General features: G+C 42.0%; 1 protein-coding gene across 3 annotated transcripts in view; it reads right to left on the bottom strand.

Moving 5' to 3' along the window:
* Positions 1-12,737, bottom strand: part of WDR55 (WD repeat domain 55) — a 191,441-nt gene that overhangs the window by 18,849 nt on the left and 159,855 nt on the right. For all 3 annotated transcript variants that reach the window (XM_085617805.1, XM_085617807.1, XM_085617806.1), the window contains 2 exons: positions 9,178-9,277; positions 1,262-1,431 (listed from right to left, as the gene is read on the bottom strand). In XM_085617805.1, coding sequence (XP_085473931.1) covers positions 1,262-1,431; positions 9,178-9,277 — 270 coding nt within the window. The remainder of the gene's footprint in view (positions 1-1,261; positions 1,432-9,177; positions 9,278-12,737) is intronic.

The raw sequence follows: 12,737 nt of genomic DNA on the forward strand, positions 1-12,737 counted from the left end.
TACTTCGCAGCAAAGATGTCTGATTTCAATGCAACTAATTGGATACAGCTTCAGGCTTGTCCCGCTGGAGAATTTTGAGCTCCACAGAAAAAAAACTGAGTTTGAAGGTAGAAATCTTGACCAAGCAAAGGTGTGAAAAATATCTGCCCAAAGAGAGTACTTAGGCGGCAGCAAAATTTGAATTTCTCCCACTCTGAGATTTTCACACTAAAGTCAAAAACTTAAGTGGGTAGTCATCCAGCAGGTATTTGGCTTGGAGATTTTCGGCACATACAGCCTTCGACCTTGACCCTCTGGAGGATTTTGACTTCCAATAAAAAGAAAAACACTTAGTCAAAGAATTAAATAGCAGACCGAGACTACCTACTTGGTATATCCGACAGGCACACATCAAGGACAACCTGAAAATGTGTCTATGTCCCAGTCAACTGCAAACAGTAATTTCTAGTTTACAAAAACTTCACCTTCTGCATTAACACCTTAAAAATTCATATCTCTGGTTCCCCTTATTGGGTTTTGTCGGCTTGGTGAAAGTTTTCTTATTCATTTGTTCTTAATTTTTAGAAACTGGTTGTGAGATTTTTATTGAGTTGGGTTTGGAGTTTTTTATTTTACTTGACACATTTTCTTAAATTAAGCTTGTCTGCACTGTACCAGAGCTACAAGGGACTGAGCCCAGGTTCAACCTATTGAAACTGTTTTCCCATAATGCTGGGACTTATTATCTGGGTGGAACTCATATCCTGCTCAACTAACAACGCATTTTCTTACATTTTGTATACATCGTTTTTCCATCTGTCTTACCTGAATTATGTGTTGTCTGCCTGTAAAAAGTGAGCTTATTATATTGTTTTTAAATTGCCTCAATCCAAATCCTTTTATTATGAATCCCTTTGAAGATAATAGAATGTTGTGGTATTAGATGGGCAAACATCAACACAAAACATTTTTTTAAAAGTAATAAACAGAAAGCTATAGAATGCCAGAGACACAGTTGTTAATGGATCTTGGGGAACTAAACTTTGCATACAGGTGACTAAGTGCACTACTATGAGTGTTTTGGAAAGCTTTGGAGGACAGAAATGTTAGGCTTAGACCCACTGCCATGTCACCCTCCTAACCACACCTATTCAGGCATTTAGAGCAATGGATGTGGTCTCATAAGGTGTAAATATGAATGCAGCACACCATATCCTGCCCATTTCCTTGATAGCTTTCGATTAATCAAAGATGGTAACACCCATGGTGTCTCTTCCCTCACCTGATCACTCCGTCCATGGAGCCTGTGCACACAATGTTGTCTGTGATTGGTATCATACAATCAATGGACTCGGCTTTCACAGCAAATCGGTCACTTGTCGCTCCAAAGCCATCCCAATTAAAGAGATAAATTGTCCCCTCGCTGGAGCCGCAAGCCACTTTTTTTCCTCTCTAGAAAAAAATAAGTGAAACAGTGCCAATAAAGTTTGAACAAAGAAAAATAAGTGTCTCTTGTGCTAGATCCTCAAGCCACTGACCCAAGGGTAGTTATACTTATTCAATCAAAGTCAGGATTGTCTTATGGGAAATCAGTGAAACTTGGTGAAAATAATCATAGGATGACAGTGACAATAGTCTCTGTACTAGCGAAGAGGCGATACAGCTGTTTACCTGGTACCATGATACTTGCATGAAATATTTTGGAAATGAAGCAGAATAAGGTCAGGGAAGACACTGTTCACAGACAGAATCAATGTTCACAGAACATGAGCTTGGTTAAGACTGAGGTATAACTATCTGCAGACTGGATATAAATCTCACTTTGTGGTCAGAGTCTATGAAGTTAGGTTTCCAATGGCATGTGGAAGTACGGGAAAAATAACTGTACTCTACTCTCCGGGAACTGACTTTGTGATTGCTCTTCATCATTCAGAACTGATTCAGAACCATGCAACACAGCAGACTGAATGAAAACTTCTATTTCAAGGAGACGTATGTATTAAGAATTCAGACCAGGGACATCTGAGCACATCAATCAGTGTGTCAGTGCTTGCCCTCATCTGCGCACTCTTAATAGAGCCTCCTCAGTTGCAGTTGTTTTTGCACCTGCGGGGATGCAGTCTTCCCAGCACTTCCCTTCTCGCCATCGCATTTACAAGGTGCCAGTCTGTCTACGTCTGAGCCATGACCAGACTAGAGCTTGTGGAACTGGATCTAGAACAGCTTTTTGCAGCCTTCAGGCGTATGGCATGGATAAGGGCCCCAGAACATCTGCTCAAAATGTGGTCTACCTCTGCACTTTTAAATGGTTGTGCAGTTTCTGCTCAGGTTGCAAACTCTGAATGCTCTTCCATTTCTTACTTGGCTCATGAGGGTGGACTGTAAGTAGCGGGCCCTATATTCCAGTTACTGTAATTGTATTTACTCACTTAAAAAAGTGCTTCCAGGGGTTATACACCTGTTGATTCTAGGTGGACCCTGCAGAGTGTATATCCCCTTGGTGTGAAACAGGGACCCCCATGGGTTAAGCCACTGTTATTTCTGGGCGGATCCCACACAGTAAACATCCTGATGTTTAACAGTGCCTCCAACAGTGGGTCTCTTGTCACTACTGAGTGTATTTCATGCAATCTACTCTCTGGGGACCTCCAGCTATCCGCATGCTATGCATTCTCTGACAGTCTCAACTTTAGCATACTGAACAAATCTAATTATTGTAGGTAACACAACTTTTATTCGCACACTAGCAACATCCTACTTATGTGCAGTGACATTCAAAATGCATTATTGCAAGCACCTTTTTGACACCCACATGCCTCACACACATAGGTCAAACTACATCTAATATACTATCAATTATGCATTTAGAAGAGTGCCAGGAACTCTATACAAATTGGAACACTTCATCGTCTCATTAGCATCATTCTGTTTCATCAGCATCATTCTGTTGGAATTTACGGAAGCCAGAACGAAATTGGAGTCACATGGCAAGGGGGAAGACCAAGCCTTAGAAGCCTATCGGGGATGATGAGGGGGTGCTTATGAGGGACTGAGAGACTCTGTAATGCAGACAGTAGTTGCTGAACTGGAAGAAGTGTATCAAGATGACGCTAGAGTAAACCATGAAGTGGTCCATAAAGCTGGTGTGCCACCAATGCCACGGGCCTGTGGAAATCGATAACAAACTTTCAGGTACATTTGAGCAGCAGAAGAACAAATGGGAAGAGGACAAACCACCATATTCTCTAGTTTCACATAAATGGAAAACACCAACATGAGGCCACACACATCACCAAACCCATTTAAAATTTTCCATCTACAAATTGACTCTGTCACAATAAAGGAAGGCAGAGTGGGTAGGATAAAAAAAAGGCATGCCCTCGGAGGTACAATTCAACTACAGTGAATGGCCAGATGGCTGGTGAGGTATACTAAAAAAGAGGCAGTTGCCTGGGTGGGAGTCCCCATATAAAAAGAAGCCAAACAAGCTGATAGAGTTGTTCTGATGTTTCAGGCAAGACTACTCTGTTGCAAGAACGCGGTCACTGATGTGTCCTTTGTGCAGACCTCATCGGAAGTGCTGGCAAGAACTGCCGGTCACCTAATGAACTCACCATCAAGCACCTCACCTCTTGATTCGCTCATGGCCTATAATCAGAATACCTAAAATAAAAAAACCTTACACCATAAAACTATTGTCCTGTGACATATGATTGAACCCACACCCAAAAAAGTATGCTGTGCAAAGGTTTAAGACAACTGAGTGGATATGCATCTGCCATTAAAGTGGTGCATGTGTCTCAGCCATCTTTACGTAGGCCACAGCAATGGGAACATTAGAGCCTACCAAGTATCCATCATCATTTCTGTGTTTACTAGCAAAATTCCAAAAGACAGTGACTTGAACTGCTGAAGACAAAGCATTGAACTGCATAGTCAAAATCCCATAGTAAAAACCGCAACAGTTGCTTTTGGACTGTCTGTGTAAAGAAAAACATATCTGATGAATCTTTTTTTATTACCACATTATATACACTTGTAAAAAGGTTTAAGGTAATCACAGTAGCCTCCTCAATGGGGTTGGTGGTGATGAATGTGACCAGAAAGAGCACTTTAGGTAAAAGATTGTGTTCTTGCATTAAACACAGCGGACCATGACTGTACCAAGATGTTGATATAATCTCCTGGGATGTAATTTTTACCATTTACAACATGCAATCAATCTGATGATTTTCTAGAACCACCACCCAGAGGTTTGCAGGTAAAGGTCTTGAGACGGTTGACAGAATGTGCTAGTCTCCTACAGTGAAGTCTGCCTTGAAATGCCAAATTAAAAGAGCTATCTGGATGGAGCCTGATGATATGAAGAGATCCTTTTAAGTTAGAGGTCAAAGCAAGCGATAAAGATGGCTCACCGGAAGGCAAAGTGGGGCAAGATTGTGGGCAATGCTGTACCAACATGCACTATAATTGAATTGCTATCAGTGAGGTCCCGCAACGAATCTCAGAACTCTGCTAACAACTTCATTGCTTGAAGTATTCAAGTATGTATCCTGCAGACCTACACGAGACATTCAGGGACTTTAGAGTTCGGCGGACAGAATAATCCTACATGGCAGATGTTCTGTCTACCTCATTACAAGTGCCATAAGCTTTAATGTTCTTGTAATACTGCGGACGGGGCATCCATCGTGACGGAGTGACAGAGTATCCCATCTGCAAAATTCTAACTAAAGCCCTCAATCCGTAGTTTTCAAAAAGCATAATTTGAAATAATCCCTTGACATGCAATGGGTCTAGGGTAAGGATGTCACTGAGGAAGAAAAGTTGTAGAAATGCCCTTAATCCCACCCAGTCTTCGCTGCTAGCACTAATTTGTATTAGAGTAGAAACTCTGTTTTTTTCAGATCCACTGCAACCACTCTCAGAAGAAAGAGATCTTGCTCTTACCTGAGGACATTCTGAGTTACTAAAATTAGGACGCTGCAATAAGAGGTGTTGGAGGCAGAGGGAAAGAATAACCTTCTTTCTTGATTTTCACTAACTATTTTCCTGGATACAGGTGTTCACTGGGACAGGAAAAAGCACACACTGAAGCTAAAATAAACAAATAAAAAACTTAGAGACAGAGAGGGAAACAAAGGTACTGACAAAGATACAAAGTCACATGGAAAGTAGTCGACAGCATGGAGACTAAAAGGCATAGACAATGCGAGTGGAGGCAACAGACAAAAGAATACAGAGGCATTGCTTACATGAGTGAACAACATGAACAATGGGGTAGGAGAGCGCATGCACCAGAAGAAGGGAACATGGGCACTAGACAGTGTAGCTCAGATGCTAGGACCGAGAGACAGAGGCATCTGGATACATCAGCATTGGTATCAGAAAATGTGGCACTATGTCATGGAGATAGACAACGGCATCAGAGGGAGGCACAGGGGTCAGACTAGGGACACACATGCTTTGAGACAGAAGATACAGGGACAGCCACGAAGACAGCGGGGTGCCTTTGCCAAAACCAGTAGACATTGGTGGATGAATGAATGATATGGCATTTATATTCCGCACAAACTAAACCAACTACCTCTGGAACAAAGTGTACTTGCGCTAGGTGGAAAACACTAAGTAGAAACAAAATAACAGACACACACTGCCCTGAAAGAGACCTGTACATGAAAGACCCAGGCCCCGGATCAGGAGGATGTATCCTAGATTTTATTCGGGAACAGAAACATTTTAAGATGTTTTCTAAAGACTGCCAAGTGTGGATACGAACTAAGTTCCAAAGGAACAGAATTCCATAATTTGGCAAGAACAACTGATAGAGATTTATCCCAAATTTAGCCTTTCTAAACTTGGGAACAGTCACCAAAAGGGCATGGAGTGATGTCAAAGGTACCAAATAAAGAGAGCCCTAAAGTAGGAGTGGTGCAGTTCTTTATAAAGGGTCTTGTGGCAAAGACAAAATGCCTTAAATTGACATCTCTTCTGGATTGGTAGCCAGTGTAGACTTACAAGTTCACCTGAGATGGATGCAGACATTTTAAGACCCAACACTATTCAGGCCATAGTATTCTGCAGTAGTTGTAATTTCTGCAAGAAATATTCTAAAATGTCAACATTCAGGATCAGGGACTGAACAAGATGCTTCCTAGAGTCGGTGGAGAGGAACAGCAGAATCTTTCTGATAATGCTCAGGATTGTAAAGCCAGTTAAGCATGTGATCTTACTGTGTTCTTCAAATGCTAGGTCATGGTCAATCCAAATGCCAAGATCCCAAGCCTGGTCAACGGGAGTAGGAGGAGTGCCAAGAGAGGCTGGACAACATTCATGGGATCATAGATTAGAGCAGGGGTGGCCGGCATGGCTCACGGGTGGTGGGGCGGGTGTGACTGGGGAGGGGAGGCAATGGTCGCGTAAGATGAAAATGAAAATATATATTTTTTTTAAATCTTACCTTGCCGCCTGCTGTGTCCCGCCTCTCTGCTCCTGCTCTCCTCGTGCACTTCAAGGAACAGGAAGCAGGCCCCACTGACCAATCATAAAGCTGCAATGCAGTGTTGTGAATGGTTTGAGCATCCTGGTTCGACGCTCAACCATGGAATGGGGGCCTGGGCATGTTCTCCATGCAGGCTGTAATGCAGCCTACATGGAGAACGGGAAAAGTGCGCATGACTGGTTTGGGTGGCCCGAGAGGGCCGACCAAACAGTCATTGCGCACTTTGGAATGGGCAAACCACTCTAAGCGCAAGGCAGCACCACCCACCCGCCCGCAAAGCAGCAGGAAACAGCATAAAATTATAATAACACAAAGTTATTGTCATTTTATGTTTTTGCTTTGCACTGCTTAAAAGCAGTGGGGCGACTCTCTCCTGCCCTGCTCCAAGAGCAGAGCAGCACCACCCACCCACCCGCAAAGCAGCAGGAAGCAGCATTGAATTATAATAACGCAAAGTTATTATCATTTTAGGTTTCTGCTTCGCACTGCTTAAAAGCAGTGGGGCGACGTTTCACCGCCATAGCGGAGGAGCCGCCACTGGATTAGAGTACAAAAACCCCAATTTCAGTTTTATCCTTGTAGAGGATGAGAGAATTGGATACCATCCAATTCGAAACCTCTTCCAGGCAGTTCCTGAAATGTTTTGCTGTATTGCTAGAATCATTCTCTAATGTAATCAAATTGTTATTGTCCGTGTATGAATAAGAAATGTTGACAAAAGATTCTAGAAGTTTTGCTAATGGAGAGACATATAGGTTGAACAAGTTAGGGCTCAAAAACGATACGTGTGGTACACCTCAGACACAGATGTTGGAGAGGACCTACATTTGGAGACAGTAACTGCCTGGGTTCTATCAGACAAAAAAGATAGAAACCAGGCCAGAACAATCCCATTCATCTCCACTGATCTGAGTCTGAGTAACAAACACGAATGAGAAATGGTGTCAAAAGCAGCTGACAGATGTAATAAAATCAGTGTGCCCACACCATTGTTGTCACTAAGGTCTCTAATGTCTTGCGTAGCCTTGACCAGTACTGTCTCAGCCGCAAGACTCTTGCAGAAACCAGACTGGGACAGATGAAGACAATGGTTATTCTCAAAGAATGCTGCAAATTGTTTATTTACCTCACTTTAGTGAATTTAGCATAAAGAGGAAGCAGAGAAATGGGACGATAATTAAACATGTTGTTAGGGTCTAGTGATGGCTTTTTAAGAAAGGCAGTGATCAGGGCCTACTTCCAAGAGTCAGGGACACTTCCTGCTGTCAAATAAAAGATGCCGAGGTACAAATTATAAGGTGTAACCACCTTACAGACCTTTTTCAGATTTAGAATGAGGAAGTCATCCAAAGGAGAGGCTGAAGATGTAGAAGCCTAAGGCCCGCCATTTGTTCTTTGAAAATGGCAGTGAAGGATTCCCAGGATGCCCAGGATGCCTGGCTCAAGCTGCTGATAGTTCTGGAGCCCTGAGGAGAGTGGGATGTGAGTAAGCTACTTATTCTGTCTACAAATAAATTATATAAATAATCACAAAGCTCTTGTGAGAATGGTAGAGAAATACTGATGCCAGGACGAGGACCGGGGCAGGAAGTCGCAGATGCCAAGACAGGGGAGCAACAAGATGATGGGGTAGAGAGTAGCACAGGAGGTAAAGGTGCCAAGAATAGAAGAGACAGATGACAAGAGAGTGAGACACAGATACATGGATAAATAGGCACCCGAACAAGAGGAAATAGGTGCCATTACTGGAGTGCACAGTCAAGAAGACAAGCAGGCAAATGCCTCAGGATAGGGAAACCTAGGAGTCCCAAGGGGCAGACAATAGGGACGGATAGGCAAAGAAAGCTGGATTGGGAAACACAGTAGTTTTGACATAGGGAGATATGGACATCAGGGTAATAAATGAGAGTTACTGAGCAGTCCAATGCAGACTTGGGATAGGAGGCATAAGCATCATAACCAGGAGAAGAGGCACCCAGTTAGGGAGGCAATGTAATTTGAACAAGGAAACAGACGTCTGGGCAGGATGACACAGATGAAAGGACAAGTAGGCAAAGGGATTTGACAGGAAGCCAGAAGATCTGGGGCAGGGAGGCACAGGCCCCAAGGGAAGGTAAACACAAACACAAGGGAAAAAAGGTTTACATGCACACAAGCAGGGAGACACAGGCATCATAAAAGGTAGACAAGTACCATGCCAGTGAAACACGGACAGTGCACCATGTAGACACACAGAATGAAGCAAGAACTCTCCTCCCCCAAGGAGGGCACAGACTTTAGAAAAGGAAGACAAGGACACTGTACAGGCAGACACACGCAGTGGGAAAAAGACACAGATCGTGGGATACAGAGACGTAGAGTTTGGGAAACAAAGACACAAACACAGGCTGGCACACTGAACTGACAGATCAGAAGAAGGCTCTGCCTTACAGATGAGAAAACACCCTTTTCTGCCATAGAAGGCAGTCAAAAAGAATATTTTACTCCCCTCCCAATTAAGTCCAGGACACTGTTTCTAACAGAGAGACTGAGAATCTCCAGTGATGGAGAACTCTGCACACTGATATTCAACCTACTATTATAGGAAGACAATCTACCTTAACTAGAGGCATAGAGAAATATCTCCTGGGAGCTCAGTGATAAATACCGTTGACCCCCACCACCCCAGCCACTCACTTTGTAAAGCGCTATCCTACCTTCATTAGAGCAATAGACGTTAGATCTCCATCCTGGTACTCAGAGAGCAGATCAAAGCGACGGCGCTTGATGTTGAAGACGCCCATGGTTCCGTCACCACTGCATGAAGGAGAGGTAATCTTTGTTATCATCAGGGACTTTAATTAGGATAATAAATGCAAAACCCACCGCTACAGTAATACAACTAGACAAAATGTCACCAGAAAAGAAACTAATATCTACAGTAAATAAAAATGAATGCACCAGCTATTTCTTCTAGTTTCTCACCTTTTATGCTGCATAATAATGAAATTCCTAATGTGTTAATAATATTCATGCTAAAATGATATTGCTAGTAATTAGGATTAAGTTAAGATAGTTTGAATAAACAGATCTCAGGCAAAATAGGGTTGCCTCGGACAGGAATCGAGCACATTAACTTCACACTGGATCTGGCATCTTCACACATGGAAATGTCCAAGTTGTCCCAAGTCCCAACAATGTGGGTTTCCCCCATATTAATGAAGTTTACACTCCACTGCACAGTTCATACCCTGGTTTAAGAGTGAATAAAGCAAAACTACAGATGTATGCGGGCCCAACAAATCCCATGCATAAGTATCTGCTGCAGTCCTGGACAACTAATGACCTTGAAAATATATACTTAATAGTCATAGTAATAAAACATTAGAAACACCAGCAGCTGCAAAGGAAGAAATACACTTTTTAGTCCTAAAAAGTATGAAAAATATACCATAAAAAAAAACATGGATGGCCAGATCTCCAGGACTTCAGGATTCAAACTAATTAGCCTTTTTTCCAACATATCAGTTGCATGGTTGGCTGTAGACTTATCAATGGCCATTTTTACGCGTTTTATGAAGCACAGCTGTCACACACAAATCCGATGAAGCAGTCCTTTTTGTGACAATATTGAAATATTATTTATCTTTTCTGCAGTTGTCATTGCTTTTACTGCAGCTTCTTTGCCCAGAGAAGCATCTCAAACAGACACATGTGTAATATTGTTGATGCTTCCCTAGACAGATGCGGAGACTGGATGTTGCTTTGCTAAAGTACTGCATAGGTGTAGTATTATTTTTGTATATCAGCACTGTTCAGGTTGTTATAATGATTTCAACCAATGAGATGTATTACAATTATGCTTAAGTCTAAGTGACTGACTTTTTACAGCATATGCAGGGAGTCCACTCGTGCTTTCACATGCTTGTTTCCGGTCCAGGGACAACCTGGCTTGGCAGTTCGGGCTGGACTGTTCCCATGAGGCACAGGCTCAAGACTGATTTGCATATGGCCAGGTCTAAATTGGGGTGGCATTGGTGATCAAAAGAATGATGGATTTAACCCAGATCTCTTGACTGGGAGAGAATGTTTTGATTTGTTCTGCATTCCGTCCATCAATTGTGTGTCCTAACACAGGAAAGCTGCATCTGTTGCAAATGTCTGTCGTGTCACGGGTGCCAGGTTCCTTAAATGTTTCCATTATAATTATGCTGTGGGACTTTTACCAGTTGAGATTCACCTCTATTTGCTGTGACACTTTCACTAGATTCTACCATACACTGTCTATTGATCATCCGCTTTTTGGAATGGCCACCACCTTAATTTCACCTAGGGTTCAGCAGTAGACATCAATATCATTCCTATGTTTGAAAATGTTTATTTCACCGTGACAACCCATAAAATATATAAAAAACACAATTCATAATACTCGTCCAGTTCATATAACAATTGTATACAGAGAGCAAAATACGCACTTTAACAGCTAGATTACATAAAAGTGCAACTTGTCAATTATAAGGGAGCCCCAATTTTTTCCGATGTATCCATACGGAGAATAAGAATTTACTTCGGTCAGGCACAATTACTGTATTTGTGTCAGACTGAAGCACTCGTAGAGCTAGTTTATAGTCTTGAAATTCCAGATTACAACATAAGGGGTGTATCCAGTCTTGCAGTTGAATAAATATGATAGAAGAACAGAACATATTCAATATTTTCCTTCCCAATACTAAATGCTTTGTAAAACCCACTGCTAGTCAGTCCACTGTCCCGCTTGCAAGTAAAACAGATAAGAAGTAATGTTACAAATCTGAACTTAAAATATAGCGTTTTAGCTGTGAAGGAACTATTTCATCTAAATATACTTTAAAAGATAGAGCTAATTCAATATCTAAAAATGTATCTGACAGACTGCCAGTTTTTGTATTCATTCACCTTTTCCCACAAAATGATGCCAATAGCTATTTTTATGGTGTTCCTTGCTGCTCAGACCACATTCTTTCCAACCCCAGAGTACAAAGCCAAGACTTGATATGGCATAATAAATGCAGCTTGCGATTCTTATCTAGTCTTAAAATCTCCTTTAATCCATTGCTAAAAGATTCCAGCTCTGATGTTATCCACAGCCTGGCCCAGTATAGTAATGGACTGAGAGCTGCCAAATTATTTTATTGTTTTGAGAGAAACATCAAAATAGAGGGGAAGAACTAGACTACTCTGTGGTGGATTAAGTAGGGATCTAACAAAATGGTTTGCCCTAATGGTAAACTCTTTGGTGTTACCCATGCTCCGAATTTCCTGCCCCATAAAGGGCTGTCGATTGAGCTGTTTCTTTACAGACCTCTAACAATCTTGTCTCACTTGTTGCCACCCAACCTCTCCCAGTCCAACAATCCTTTCTGACAGTGAGAAGTGTCAAGATCATGTTAGAAAAGGAAACAACCCAGTCATTACATCGCACTACATTTACAACGCAGCCTTTACATCGCACATCCTTTACAACGCATGTCACTACAAAGCACCTATTACATTGCATGTCACTGCAACGCATGACACTAACGCATGTCACTACAATGCAGGCATTACAACGCATACCACTACAACGCATAGTACCCCTACACTAACCAACACTTACCCTACTGTTGCACCCCCTGGAGCTGGAATAGTAATTTTTACCCCTACACTATCCAACACTTACCCTAATGTTGCACCCCCTGGAGTTAGAATAGTAATTTTTACCCCTACGCTATCCAACACTTAATCTACTGTTGCACCCCCTTGAGTTAGAATAGTAATTTTTACCCCTACACTATCCAACACTTACCTTAAATGCAATGTAATGGTATGTGTTGTAATGGTGTGCGATTTAAAGGTATGATGCGATGTAATGGAATGTGTTGTAAGTGTAGTTTTAAAAAATGTGTTGTACTGGCATGCGATGTAAATGTGTGCGTTGTAAAGGATGTTGCGAAGTAAACACGGCGTTGCAAAGGCATGCGTTGTAAATGTATGCGTTGTAACGTCATACATTCGTTAGAAATTATAGTACTTGGAGATTAACAGCCAAAAGACAACGTTTATGGCAATTAGACCCCATAAGTTATTACGTAGCAACAGTTATCTGGGCATTAGGGTCGACCGTGTATTGACCTGGTTATCCATTATAGAGAAACGTAGGGCGATAACTCTTCGTAGAGCTTCATCTATGGGGGATTTGTAAATATCTACAACATCTTGCGCAGCATCTCCTCTACAAAGAGTAGCTGTCTAGTCGTAA

Source organism: Triturus cristatus, chromosome 7 (genome assembly GCF_964204655.1).
Source record: "Triturus cristatus chromosome 7, aTriCri1.1, whole genome shotgun sequence".
NCBI classification, from domain to species: Eukaryota; Metazoa; Chordata; class Amphibia; order Caudata; family Salamandridae; genus Triturus; species Triturus cristatus.